Below are 15233 nucleotides of genomic sequence, written 5' to 3'. Positions count from 1 at the left end.
GGGTTACTCTTACGAGCTCTCACCTTTGTAATATATTTATGTAAATAAAACTTTTTTTTACTGATTCCGTTTTAAACTGTTTGAGAGTAGATCATACTAAAACAGAACGTTAAACAATCTATAGTAAATATTTTCTAACTTGTGTATGGTGTAGTTTGACTTGCCCGTTGACCCATTTTGCAGATATAATACTTTCCGGTCCAAGATCGTAGGTTCGATATTCCTATGTAATACAAGCTTTGCATACGACTTTGACTGTTCCGTTTTTTTTTCCATTCAAATATAACCTGTGTCACATAGTGATAACGTTAAATTCTTCTGGAGAAAACACTTTAATTTAAAATACGTTCGGTAAGTTTTGAGTTTAAGAGTGTATGCTACCTCAAATTGCTTATTTTCCACTCGGCAGGATGTCCATATCTTCCAAACTACTGAATATTTAAGTTTGAAATTTATGTATGGTAAAGTTCAGAACATAAACTATCTTTATATACTTTTTGTATTAAAACCTTAATATCTCAGTAAATATAGAAGTTATGGACTTGAGATTAAGCATGGTAATTGAAGTAAGTATGACGAACATTTTATATGTTGCGTTTTTTAAAAAATAACTATTGATAATGTTTGTGGGGTGAAAATACATACAATTGGCGATTTGAACAACCAAGCGCTCTCAATTCTCATGCGTATTTAGTACGGGTGAAATCTGAATTCGAGCTGAGGTAGGGTAGCCCCTTAAGCATTACAAACAAGCAATAAAAAAAAAAAACATTATTTCTTTTATACATATTATACATATTATTTATAGTATGTATCAGCTTAGCAGAGTTAGCTATCACTATCGGGTATCTGGGATTTAGTTAGTAACAGTCAACCGCAGTAATAAAATAAAATTTGATTTTACTATAATAAATTCTTAATTATTTTTTAATCGATTAGTTTAATAAAATATCTGAGTAAACTTTTCTAACGTACTCATTATAAAATTATTTGTGTCAATAGCATTCGTCTTTGTGCAGCATTGTACGTGCCTTTACAAATCTCTCAAGCGTCTAGGACGTGATTCAATACAAATAAGTTTCTCAGCATCGTATACAAAACATAGTCTGTACTTGATTATAGAAATAAGCATCACGGTCAGTCGGTTTCGTTTTATGATTATAAGAGAAGTGTGACAAGGATAGATATATAGGTATATTGTAGAAAGAGAATAATATATGTAAAAGATATTTAATGATTTTTTTACATTAGTGTAAAGAAAAAAATTTGATAATTTCATAAGCATTTAATTTCAGTTAAAAATGATAAATAAAAGTTAGTGTAATAAATTTAGTTGTAGTGAAAAATAATGCTATTTCTTTCTATTATATGATAACAATATAAAACACAATGTGCGTGAACACTGAAATATATTTGGTGTAGGGTACAAAATGATTTGACAGACAATAACAGTTTAGATTATAAATTTGACTGTGGAGTTGTTGCGTGCAAGTTATAATTAAGAGTGAAAAAAATTTAGCGCTATGTCAAACGAAACAATAGCGCGTACATTACCGTTCTTAATTACAGGTATTTAATTAATTATTTTTTTACAACTTTAATTAGTAGCTAACTATTCAAAAATACCATTTAATTTGTAAAATGATGATTCAAAAGTGCTTTTAAATCCTAGGTACTTGAATAAAGTAATTTTTGATTTTGATTTAGAGTGTTTAATATAATATTACTAGCTGACTCGGCAAGCGTTGTCTTGCCGCTAAACGCTATTTAAAAATAGGGGTTGGTGGTAGAAGGGTGAAAATTTAGGGTTGTATGTATTTTTCAACGCCAAATCAAAATAGATGTTGTTCGATTCTCAGACCTACCCATTATGCACACAAAATTTCATAAGAATCGATCAAGTCGTTTCGGAGGAGTTTAACTACAAACACCGCGACACGAGAATTTTATATACCTATTGGATAAAAAAAGATATTTCAATGTTTAGTGTTAGATAGTGCCTTGAAGGACAACCTGACAAAGAAACCGGTTACAAAAATTGATAAAACTGTCATTATATAGCGCTCAACAAATTTTGTGATTACTGTATTATAATATAATTTAACTATTGTAATAATTAAGTTAAACCAAACACGGTTAGCGAACAAAGAGGCTTTATTTATTAGTTTACTAGTTCTTTGTATATGAGCTTGAAACACACATGTTAGGCTCTATATTTAAATAGAAATATTTTATATTTAATTTCTGATAGTCAGTAAGTCATTTAAGTACAAGTAAGATTATTTCAGACATCTCTAGAAATGTTTCGGTGGAATAAAAAAAAAGCAGTCAGGAAAATAATTAAAATACACGTTAAATTTGTTAAAATGTTTTTTTGTTTTTTTATTTCGTTAAATATATGTACTTTAATGACTTAAAATGGCTGTGGTAATGACTCACTACCAGTTATTAACAATAAAAAGTTATTTTATTTTTTTGTATATAAGTATAGACCAGGGTCGATAATTTTTGAAACCAAAAAAAATATATATAGTAAGTAGGATGAAATCGATTGGGAAAGGAAAGGAATACAACGAAAATAAAAGGAAAAATAAATTACGGGCAATTTGAGGTTGGGTTGGTTAATTTGACGTGAGAATTTTCGATTGAAAATTAGGGTCCTTTTTCGATATTGAGGTCAAAGGTGAAAAACTAAATATTTTATGTGAAAAAAATTATAGTGTATTTGAGACATAATCGGGTAAATTTTACACCAAATTTCATATTTTTTTTTTATAAAAGAAAAATAAAAACTAAAACCTTGTAGTTTTGAATTTTTCACATTAATTTTCAGGTTATGTAAAAAAAGTGTAAATACAAAAGTTGTGTAGATCTTTTTATTACCAACAACTTTGCCATTTAACTTTTTACCATAGGACTTGTAGTTTAATCGGAAATCGAAATAAACCGTTTTTTTACCTTTAGAGCAGCCTTTCCCAAAGTGGGCGATAACGCCTCCTCTTGAGCGCTGCAGGCCTAAAGGCGGTAAGAGACTCAAAAAAAAATGGTGGCGTTGTGTAGAGGCTTGGGGGGCGATTTAAATCATCCTTCACATTCGTTTTTTATATTAGAATAGATTATGTTCGTTTTATTTTTAATAAAAGATACTCTGTCTAAATACTATAAAGTTGCGTTTTATAATCATTCTCATTGGCAAGCGTAGCCCGTAAGAATTAACTTGAGACCTGAGCGCCGCTGTGTACTACTTACTGAGCTGAGATCTCAAGTAAACTCTTGCGGGTTATAGTAATACATAGGCATGACAATATTATCAAAAAATCGTCAATGATTTTAGGGGAACACTCATATTAAAAAAAAAAAAATACTGGTTTACTGTTATTTTAAAAAAATCAGATTATTATGATTTTCAATAAAATAATACATTCAAATACTGCAATCGGCCCTTTTGATTGAAACACTGATTACAGCGCATGACGTTAAGCTTAGGTGAACACAGCTGTCAATACTCTCATTCATTGTATTTTGTCTTAGACACAATGACATATTTACCTAAGCGTAACGTCAGAGCCGAGGCTGTGACACCTGCAGCCGTTTTGGCGCACTATTTATAATATTAGAAAAATACTTTTAAACTTCCTTAAACCTTAAGTTTATTACCGAAATAAAGGTTTTTTCGTAAATAGTAAATGTGTACCTACATTACGAAAGAGGTTTTCAAAATCTTTCGGCACGCCTCGCCTATTACTTCAATGTTTATAACATTTCAGAACTATGAATATTCATAGCTTTCGTAGACTCCATAGTCATTCGCGTCCTTACACTCGTTGAGGTAAAGGTTTTACGTAATTTATGCGTACGTTACCGTAAATCACTGAGTGTGGTTATTTTAGCTTTAGGAATTTTCTATAATATACGCTAAGGTTTTTTTAATTTTGATGTATAATTTCACTCTCATAAATGGTTATCATCATATTCGCTTCAGCCTGTAATTTTACCACTGCTGGGCATAGGCTTCTTTCCCCATGTAGGAGAAGGATATATTCCCTACTATGAGTAACGATCGCTATAAGTTGTACATGATAACAACCGGGACCGACGGCTTAACGTGCTCTCCGAGGCACGGTGGGGAGACCCACAAGGACTGCACAAACATCCAGACCACGGCAAACATCTGTATGATCAATACAAATGTCTGTTATGTGCGGGGATCGAACTCGCAACTGCCAGCGCAACAGCCACAAACCAGTACTGTGACCGTTGCGCCAATGCGTTGTAACATCATATTAGTACCTATATGTATACTCCATGTATACGCTCGTCTGTCATTTTGATAACGTCAACGTAGTGAACAAGCGACATTAACGTTTTCAAAATGCGCTAGTTTTTCCGCCGTAAGGAAAAAGATTTTTGGCACATTAGGGAGAGCAAATAAAAAAAAAATATTATTCAAGCCTCTTAGACACTCGCATTTTCAACTTACGCTAGAGTTATAGCGGCTTGATTTTGTGGGCCTGATATAACACGTGGTTCAATAAGTCCCGAGACTAAGTACTAAAAAAAGTCTTTTTTACAAAATTATTTTTTATTCATCAACATAGTCTCCTCCAAGAGCGATACAGTCCCTCCAACGCTTTTCTAACTTTTCTATCCCATGTGTGTAGAACGATTTATCTTTGGCTTCAAAATAAGCCTCCGTTGCTGCGATAACTTCACTATTTGAGTCAAATTTCTTACCCTGAAGCATTTTTTTGAGGTCTGCAAACAGCCAGTAATCGCTGGGGGCCAAGTCTGGCGAATAAGGGGGATGAGGAAGCAATTCGAAGCCCAATTCGTTAATTTTGGCCATCGTTCTCACGGACTTGTGACAAGGCGCGTTGTCCTGGTGAAACACCACTTTCTTTTTGTTCATGTGAGGCCGTTTATCCGCAATTTCGTACTTCAATCACTCCAATAAGCACATGTAATAGTCACTATTTATATTTTGCCCCTTTTCAAGGCAGTCGATGAAAAGTATTCCATGCGCATCCCAAAATATAGACGCCAACCTTACCGGCCGATTTCTGAGTCTTTGGACGCTTCGGGCGGCTTTCACCAGCCGCTCTCCACTCCGCTGCCTGCCGATTGGATTCCGGAGTGAAATGGTATATCCAGGTTTCATCCATTGTTACATACCGACGTAAAAAATCCTTTTTATTATGATTCATCAGCGCCAAACATCGCTCTGAATCATTGATACGTTGTTCCTTTTGATTAGTTGTAAGCAAACGTGGCACCCACTTAGAAAAAAGCTTTTTCATGGCCAAATTTTTATGTAAAATAGTGAAAACACTACCAGCTGAAATCTTCACTATCTCGGCTATCTTTCGCACTTTTACCTTCCGATCTTCCAATACGATTTTGAGGACCTGGTTAATATTTTGTTGAGTCACTGCTTCATTTGGACGACCTGAGCGTTCCCCATCATTGGTGTCCATGCGACCGCGTTTGAAGTCGGCATACCACCGACAAATGGTTGCTTTAGAGGGAGCTGATCCTGCATAACATTTTATAAGCCATTGCTGTGCTTCAACGGTATTTTTTCCCATTAAAAAACAATGTTTTATCAACATGCGAAACTCGTTTTTTTTCCGTTGTATCGAAATTACAACCGTAGCGTCACTTAAATGTTTCAAAATCAATAATTTTATTGTTCCATTTTTAAAAATTTGACACATATTCTTGTATTGATAGCCAGTACTTTTTAAAAATCAAAAGAGTTTTTAATATATGCGCCATTTCCAGGTTAGTCTCGGGACTTATTGAACGATTTAGTAATGTCATTGAAAAAGAGCTCTTATTGTGGTTTAATTTAATGTCTCTTACTTTTATCCACTCTGTATATTAAGAATGTTTTAAGAGCAATGTCTCATTATTTATTCATCATCATTATCATCATCATTCTAGCCTATTGAAGTCCACTGCTGGACATAGGCCTCCACAAGTTCGCGCCAAAAATGCGTGAACTCATGTGTGTTGCCCATAGTCACCACGCTGGGCAGGCGGGTTGGTGACCGCAGGGCTGGCTTTGTCGCACATAAGACGCTGCTGCCCGTCTTCGATCTGTGTGTTTTTAAGCCAGCGCCATCGGTCAGCTTCTTAAGTTCCAAGGTGGTGGAACCTTGTTATCCCTTAGTCGCCTCTTACGACACCCACGGGAAGAGAGGGGGCGGCTATATTCTTTGGTGCCGTAGCCACACAGCACATTTCACACAGCACATTATTTATTCGTTAATTTATATAATTTAATTTATGCTTACACATGAATGAGACATTATTCAAACATAATGACTGAGTTTGTTCTATGAGATTGGTAAATAGTCGCTAGTCATATTATCATAAACGTGGACATACTTTAAATTAATTCCTCTGCAGAACTAGAAAACGTATAAAAGTAACATAAGCGCAAGAGTTGCTCATAGTTATTACGTCTTCGAAGATATCAGGATGTGGCTGTATTTCGGGGACAAATTTATTAATTTGAGACTGTTTATTTTAGGATTATTCGCGGGTCAGGCGCAATGGTTTGATGGTTTGGCGAAGAGTCTTGGCTACGAAAGCGTCTACCACCACGCTGTGATCATAGACGCGGGGTCTTCCGGCTCCAGAGTTTTGGCGTACAAGTTTAGAGTACCGTTCACAGGTAAGCTTGGAATGTATGTTGTAATTTTCATATAACAATTGTATTATAATGAGTTTTGGATACCTCTGGTTGCGAAATTGCCTAAGTGTCTGAAGTTAAAGTTTGTAAATAAACTCTCACAATAAAAGTCTCCAGTACACACAAATTGGACATCAGATCCGTTTTTTTTCATTCCGTGTAATATTAACCCTCTCCTACACAGAGAAAGAGGCGATTAGGCGAGAGTAAATATTACAAAATAAAACATATCTATTACAACTTTTTTTCTTTTTTCTCAAAAAAGTACGCTGGAAACGTGTAACTGTGATAATGAAAATGAGAATTTTTTGGCCGAACTTATTCCTTTGTTTTATTGAAATAAACATGAATGTTTACATACTAATACAAATTAATTAGTATCGACTTTTAAATAGGTATATGTCAGAACTGCAATAATTTATGTATATACACAAACAAGCGTACGGTTCACCTGATAGCAAGCGATTACCGTAGCTTATAGACGTTTGCAATACCATAAGCATTGCAAACGCGTTGCCGGCTCTATCCCCGATTACCCCCATGAGCTCTGGTCACCTTACTCACCAATAGGAACACAACACTTCTTAAAAACAGTATTATTTAACTGTGATCTTCTGTAAGGTCGAGGTACTACCCCAGTCGGGCTGCTCCAGATTTTGAGCAGGAAATTTCGTGCTATGCCCTATCTCAGTTAAAATATATTTTTTTTTGTTATTTTACAGTATTTGGACAACCCAATTTAGACTTAGTAGCTGAATATTTTGAAGAGACAAAACCGGGCTTGTCTTCATATGTAGACGATCCTGAAAAGGTTTGTATTTTTATGTATTATGTATATTACTTTTTATATTATACTACTTTTTATTGTATATTACTCTTTATATGTTTATAATATATACTATCTATATATATATTATTGTATTATTATTAGAATGTAGGATCTACTTTGTTTTTAATTTTCTGTTTTGCCTTTTGATAACCCTACTCTTTTTATTTTAAAATCTCCTCTACCCTAAGGTTGTCTGGAAGAAATCGCTTACCTAGCGATAAGACCGCCTTTGTGCATAGTATTGTTTTGCAAATTTTATTTTTAAAGATGTATGTTATGTAATATGCACAATAAAGTATATTTCTTCTTCTTTCTTCTTCTACTTTTTATGATCACACAAGTAAATTATTGGTAAAAGAAAGAAAAAGTTAACTTTAGGACCTTAATAAAAGAAAATTATAGGTGCGAATAAAATAGTCTTTCATACTTAACAAGTAACACAATAAATTAAGTACATTCCAATTCAGGCTCAAAATAGAAATTCATTTTAATTACATTTATCTGATGAATGGAAACCCTTCTACACGGAGAAAGAGGCCCCCAGTATCCCCAGCAGTAGGATGTTACAAGCTGAATCAATTAAAAACGTAATTACTCAGCAAGATACGACACACTATAATAATCTTTCTTTATTAACTTTAATAATTATTATTACTTTCCGGTCTAGTCGATACGTTCGACTAAATAGAGGTAAAATAATATAGCACAAAACTACTAATTTTATAAGAAAAAATAATTGTTTGTTTATTTGAATCGGTAACTGAGATTTCTTAAATGATATTAAAAAGTTTTTTAACATTAAAAACTAAATACATTATCCAGAAGTATTAAGTAACTAATTACTAATTTTTACAATATCTATTACGTATTACTATAAAAATGCATGGGTTTGATTTTCATTAAATATTATAGTTTACTTTATTATTATTATTCATTTTAATGAATGTTTAATAAAAAAAGTATTGTAACGTGTTAAACGTCATAAAATCCTCCAATAGGATACACTTTAATTTATTTTTTGTTTTTAATCTATTTATTTATGATGTATCGTAATATGTGAGTATGTTTCCAGGGCGCAGATACAATAGTGCAGTTAGTGAAGAAGGCGGAACACCTTATACCCCTCGACAAGAGACGGTTAACTCCTCTCATAGTTCGCGCCACAGCTGGTCTCCGCTTACTGCCCAAAGACAAAGCTCTACAACTTATAGATGAAGTAGCTAAAGCGATATCCAAGTAAGTTTCTATTTAATTTGATAAATGTTTTTTTTTGACGTGAGTATGCTGTTGGTGCTATCGGTCTTCATAGCCTACTGTTTCGGAGACCATAAAACAGATGAAAAATGTGAGCGGTCACTGTTACTGCTAGCGGTGCTGCGTTCGATCTTAGTTCATGAAAAATGTTTCAACTCAATTTATCAACGTGAATTGAATTGAAAAATGTTAGTTTAGGCCATAGATATGATGGTTGGTCTGGGTGTTAGTGCTTTATGCTAGCTAGTTTGTGTATTGGGTATGGGTCTGGACCCCTAACATAGACTTAAATCGCAGTACCCGCCTGCCTGTTGTGTGAGACATATATTATAATTTATTAGAGAGAATCGAAGATTGTTGTTTAATACAATATTATTACAATTTACTGTCGGCGGCGCTTTTGTTTCCTTAACCTTGACAATTATACGTCACTTGTGTTGTTTTCATGTTGTTTTGTTACATAATTGTAAAGTTTTAACATTATAATGCGACATTATATCCATGATAATGAAGTAAAATATTTATAACTTTATATCATACCTCTTTCGTTTAGTTGAGATTTCTACAAGAATTTAAACAAAAATGTAGCCATATAAACTATTTCTTTATAAGTAAAAAAGAAAAAAAAAAAAACGTTGATTCGGACTATCCTTTAACAGAGTGTGTATAACTTATTTCAATTTCTGACGTCTAATTAAGGCTCAAAGTGTTCTAGTCATAAATAATTATCATTATATTTTAGCAGGTACTAGAGGATTTTAATTTTTGATATTATTTTCAGATTAGGCTATGATGTTGGTGCGAATAGTGTAGAAATAATGGACGGGTCGGATGAAGGAATCTTCATTTGGTACACCGTGAACTTGCTACATAGTAAGTACAGACATACATTACACAGTATTCTCTAGTTCTATAAATAAAAAAGAATCGCTAAATGTGTTGCTACGGTCAAGAAATGACTAGAACGATTATAGCCGATTTTTTAAAAGTTTATTGCATCCATCATGCCTTTAATAGCCCACTGCTGGATATAGGCTTCTCCTAATGTGCGCCACTCCGTCGGATCCCGCGCCCTTTGAATCCAGTGACTTTTCGCTGTCTTCTTCAGGTGTGAAAGTTTGTTATGGAATATAAATATTTAGAAAACTGCGCAGACATTTGAATAATTTTAGAAAATGTAACGATTATATCAACTTATTTTTGACAGTTCGAAAGACAGTTAACTTATATCGGACTTATCTATTTTTATACGACTAGTTATATATTAAAATTGGTTTACAAGTAACAATTCAAAGTTTCATATTAAAATGAAAATGTCAAAGATTTTAGTTGAAAATGTTTAGAATTCCTAATGTGCGGGTAACACAAAAACAAAATCGTACATATTAAAAATAGTATGGTGTCGTCTCCTGTCAAAGATTTTCATTGTAATATGAAACTTTGAATAGTTACGAGTCTCTGTAAAGAACTCACTATAGACGGCGCCACGATTCGCTTAAACCAAAAATAAAAATCATCATATCAAAAATTTCGCTCTAGCGGGTACATCGTTCCATAGCTTAATTGGCTAGAGCGCCGACACGGTCAGTCGGAGACGCGGGTTCGAACCTTGCTGCAGCGGTCAATTTTTGATATGATATTCAAAAATGTTTAGAATTCCTAATGTGTGGGTAACACAAAAATAAAATCGTACATACTAAAATAAGACTAGTAAATAATTTGTTTCTGTTTCATAGATTTAATTGATGGTGAAACAATGGCCGCTTTGGACTTGGGCGGTGGTTCAACGCAGATAACGTATCAGTTGAGCGATCAAGACAAGAAGCTATTCCCGTCTTCCGACCAATATACAGTTCCGGCTGGTGGTAACAATATCACCGTATACACACACAGGTAAGTAGATATCTACAGGTCCAATGCCTAAGTGCAAAATCATGATTTGGTCCAGAAATATATAGAATATAAAAGACGTAGTAAATATAAAAATAAAGGTTCGAAAAAAAGTGAAAGCATCGGGACCTAGTCCTAGCTTTTGTAGGCAGTCTTTGAACTGCTGATCAAAAGCATATCATAAATCGCATGTGGTTAAGTATAAATTGCATTGATCTAAGATCCGGCTTACATATCCTCATATGTTTACTGACTATGATCTAGTATATATGCAAGAAAATACATATATCTGATAGGTTGCCTAATGAAATCGCGTCAAGATAATGTTACTTATTTAATAAAGTAAATAAATGAAGAATGTAAGCTAGGTATTAAACGTTCTTTCATTGTAAATTATAACCATGCTTAACGCTTATTTGGTATTTTGAATCCTCATTTTGCAAAAAAAAAAAAAAAACATGTATAGTAAATACGTTTAATACGAAAAAGTTATTTATAAAACACTACACCGAGATTAACGTTGAATAATACAACCATTGTCGCTGTACCAGTTAACTCCCGTGACACTTTTGGCCCTGCTGCTCGCCAGGAACAAAATTAAATCGGCTATTTCCTCCGGCTCTGATACCCTTTTGAGAAGCATGATCTTAGCGGTGTCTTCATAAGTACCAGGAGATTTAGAGTTCTGCTTAAAATTAGTCCTGACTGGTCCAGGACTGATTGCGTTCACCCTCACACCGTAAGAGCCCAACTCAACCGCGGCACAGACGGTGAAATGATTTAAACCTGCTTTTGCGACGCAGTAGTTCGACACCCCTGGGCGAAACGGTGGCGTCACCCCGGCCGTACTCGATATATTCACGATATTACCTTTAGTCTTGATTAGGTGTGGCGCTGCTAGGGTCGTTAAATGAACGACCGAACGAAGATTGAGATTCATAACATCGTCATAGGCTTTCATCACGCCATCTTCAAGAAGACCAATTGTCAAAGGTATTCCGCCGGCGTTGTTTACTAAAATGTCGATCTGGCCGAATTTTTTAATTGTTTCGTCTACGACACGCTGGGCTTCGCTTTCGATGGTGATGTCCGCGCGGACCACGAGGGGCGAGTTGCATTGTGCCGCTGACGCGGCGAGCAAGTCCTGGTTACGGCCGACGATGACGACGTGAGCGCCCTCTTTGCTGAACAATTCCGCTGCGCTAGCGCCGATCCCGCTGCTGGCGCCGGTTATAATTACGACCTTACCGGTGAAACTCATCGTCAACCTATCGGCGTCGATAGTCGAAACAGACTAATTAGCTCTTTAGTAAGGTCACACTTTTTAAATGGATTCGTCAAAATTTATATTCCACATATAAATGGTGCGATAACAGACGTAATGTAAAGCGTGTTAAGCACCGCCACACTTTTATATAGATAAACTAAAGATAACTTTGACGATAAGAGGTATAATATAAAGCGTCTTGCACAATATTTATTTCATAATGTTTTAAAATGTTTTTAATGTTACTGTTCAATGTTTTCTGCTGTGTGGCTACAGGAATAAATAATATAACCACCCCTCTCTTCCCGTGGGTGTCGTAAGAGTCAACTAACGGATAACACAGTTCCACTACCAATTTGGAACTTAAAAAGCCGACCGATGGCGGGATAACCATCTAACTGCTGGCTTTGAAATACACAGGCCGAAGACGGGCAGCAGTGTCTTCGTTGCGACAAACCCAGCTCTGCGGTTACGAATGCCCAGCGTTGTGACTATGCGTTGTGTGTTTGCGTTCGGCAAAACAGATGCGTTCGCGCCATTTTTGGCGCAATCTTGTGGAGGCCTATGTCCAGCAGTGGACTGTGATAGGCTGAAATGATTTTCAATGTTCTCTTCATTTAGAAAATATCACTCTCATATGCCCATGTGAATGTATTTTTACATATCAAGATGGCATATAATTTTCTTTTACTATATTCTGTATAAATGTATCACGCATAAAATACATTTTAAATATTTTAAATATTATTTTTAAAAATTGACTACCGTAAATAACTAATTTTTGTTCCTGTAACTTTTTAATACGGAGAAGCAAAAACTTGCTTTTTATAAAAATTGCGTGGATGAAGCAGTATGAAATATCGCACACTTATAGTTTCCATAAATATAGAGAAGGAGTGAAGAATGCTAATATTTTTTTAAATTATGCAATAAAATATATTAAATCAATAAAAAAATACTACACACACTACCATGTATTTGACACACTCACATATGTACTCTTTTGTTCTTCTAGAACTCATTTAGTTAGCATTGTTTAAATTTAATGCTAAGTACGGAGCAGGGTCATCAATGATAGTACTAATTAAATTGACTGGAATGCCCCTCAGATCATTTTTTTTTAATCTATACTAATATTTCAAAGAGGTAAAGTTTCTGATTTTGTTTGTTTGTAGGGGTAATCTTCGAAAATGCTGATCTGATTCAGGTGTGATATAGGCTATATTTTATTGTAATTGAACTAAAAAATTAGTGAAAAATAATAGTATGTATGTAAATCAAATCGGAGAAAAGCGGGCGGGATCTAATTCTTTATCGGCGTGTGCTAACTAAATGGTTCAGTATAGACGAACATAATGTTCACAAAAAATGTTGGTCTTTATTAGTTCTACAAAAAAGTCCGTGGTACTTTATAGCTTATAATATATTTTGTTAAATGAAGGAAAGAAATCAAGATTATTTTATGAAGATAAAATTTTTCATTTCCAGTATGTTATTTGGTTGTGTAGTTTAGCAGATAATTTAAAATAATAAATAAGCGACATGATTATGATTTTATTCATCGCTGGAGGCGATCTCTGCCGCGCACCGCTTTTGCGCGGCGGGACAGTTGGAAAGATACAACTCACCTACCATAAACGAAGTTGCTGTTCTGTTAGTAGATGAAGACGAAAAGTCCAGGGATATAGTATTTCATTGCAAAGGTGGCCAACTAAAAATAGTGTCCAAATTACATCGTGCTACGATTCTTTGCTTACCCTTTGATTTATATCCATAAATATACCAGTACAGGCTTATTACCTAATGCGATAGTACATATAATACTAAAATATTATAGCCAAAACAACCACTAACCATAACTATTATATAAAAAAAGCAGCTCTTGTGAATACATTCAGAGTAAAACAGAATATGTCCACCTGATCTGACAACTGATTCAGAAGGCTATGGCGCGAGTGATCGGCGCCTCTCGCAGCAAGTTAGTGCGCGCGCGAGGCTACGCTAGTAGTCAACGCCTTCTCCCCACGTAGCGGTCCGGCACATTGAAGGATATGCTTCCGAGCAACTAGGACAAATAACCCATTATTTAGCTTTCCTCTAATAAGGTTCAACATATAAACAGCTAGGGCCAATTGTCTTCTAACCCTGAGTTCGTTATATTCCACCATACCCAGGATGAACAATGTGGGATACTTTAACGGGTAGAACGGGTACACACCATACTGTTTAAGGTACAAATATCTAGTAAATTTATTTAGTATCCGTTCCAGCATGAGGTTGTACTTGATCTCATGCGGTGCCCATACGCCTGCGTCGCATTCTAGGTGGCTCTTCACTAATATACAATGCTATAATTGCTCCTATGTTTTTGAAGCCGTGTACTCTGCGCAAGATGAAACCCAAATTACGATACGCCTTCTTGCATATTGTTTCGTTATGTTTCTTAAAAGATAGCCTTGAAGTAAGTTGAACCCCCAAATCTCTATGTTCACTTACTCTGACCATCTCTCTCTGATCTCTCTCATCTGATCTGAACTTCTGTAAACTTGTAATTGTTAATTATGGGATAGTGTGTTCGCAAGAATATTATCGTTACATACTGAGTGGTATGAAACTGTAAGCCATTGCCAATTACTCCAAGCTACTACTATATCTATATCTTCCTGCTTTTTTTTACAATCCTCTTGATTTCTGACTTCCAAATACAGCTTAAGGTTATCCGCGAACAACAGACATTTTGCTTCTTCCACTACCTCTGGTAGATCGTTTACCATCAAAATGAATTCGAAAGGTCCAAAATTACTGCCTTGACTTACACCCGACCTAGTGTAATATGGTTCTGATATACGTAACCAGCATACTCAACAAACTGCTGCTTATCTCTCATATAGCTCGCAAAAAAACTAAAAAGTGGAGTAAAACTGAAACTTTTAACTTTTTGAGCAACACATGATGTCTACCAGATCAAAGGCTTTTTTAAAATCAAAGTATGCAGCGTCAATTTGAACCCCTGAATCCACAGCTGTTATAACGTCTGACATATAGTTTAGCAGGTTGCTTGTTGTGCTTTGTGCCGGGCGAAAGCCATGCTGTGCATCTGTTAACTGAGCACTTACTTGTACGTACAATCTTTTGTGGACTGCTGACTGCAAAACTTTTGCCGGTGTTGAAAGGTCTGCTACGGGTCCTATAGTCCTCAACACTGGACGACATCCTCCCCTTCGGTACCGGTTTAACCCTCGTGATTTTCCACATCTCTGGGAACACTGCTGACTTTAAGCATATATTATACACGG

At 35.1% G+C, this 15233-nt stretch overlaps 2 protein-coding genes across 2 annotated transcripts in view; one reads left to right on the top strand and one right to left on the bottom strand.

Moving 5' to 3' along the window:
- Positions 1 to 15233, top strand: part of LOC123663162 (ectonucleoside triphosphate diphosphohydrolase 5) — a 43296-nt gene that overhangs the window by 6593 nt on the left and 21470 nt on the right. Inside the window, exons 3-7 of the mRNA XM_045597861.1 lie at positions 6536 to 6679; positions 7420 to 7508; positions 8599 to 8762; positions 9562 to 9653; positions 10517 to 10673. Coding sequence (XP_045453817.1) covers positions 6536 to 6679; positions 7420 to 7508; positions 8599 to 8762; positions 9562 to 9653; positions 10517 to 10673 — 646 coding nt within the window. The remainder of the gene's footprint in view (positions 1 to 6535; positions 6680 to 7419; positions 7509 to 8598; positions 8763 to 9561; positions 9654 to 10516; positions 10674 to 15233) is intronic.
- Positions 11132 to 11960, bottom strand: LOC123663165 (3-oxoacyl-[acyl-carrier-protein] reductase FabG-like). Its single transcript, XM_045597864.1, has one exon. The coding sequence runs from the start codon at positions 11929 to 11931 to the stop codon at positions 11185 to 11187; it is 747 nt and encodes a 248-aa protein (XP_045453820.1). The 5' UTR covers positions 11932 to 11960; the 3' UTR covers positions 11132 to 11184.

Source organism: Melitaea cinxia, chromosome 20 (genome assembly GCF_905220565.1).
Source record: "Melitaea cinxia chromosome 20, ilMelCinx1.1, whole genome shotgun sequence".
Taxonomy (NCBI): Eukaryota; Metazoa; Arthropoda; class Insecta; order Lepidoptera; family Nymphalidae; genus Melitaea; species Melitaea cinxia.
This window is presented reverse-complemented; position numbering and strand designations above follow the sequence as displayed.

Bases quoted from the DNA above. Each gene is read 5' to 3' on its own strand.
- LOC123663165 (XM_045597864.1), bottom strand. From the start codon at position 11,931: ATGAGTTTCACCGGTAAGGTCGTAATTATAACCGGCGCCAGCAGCGGG.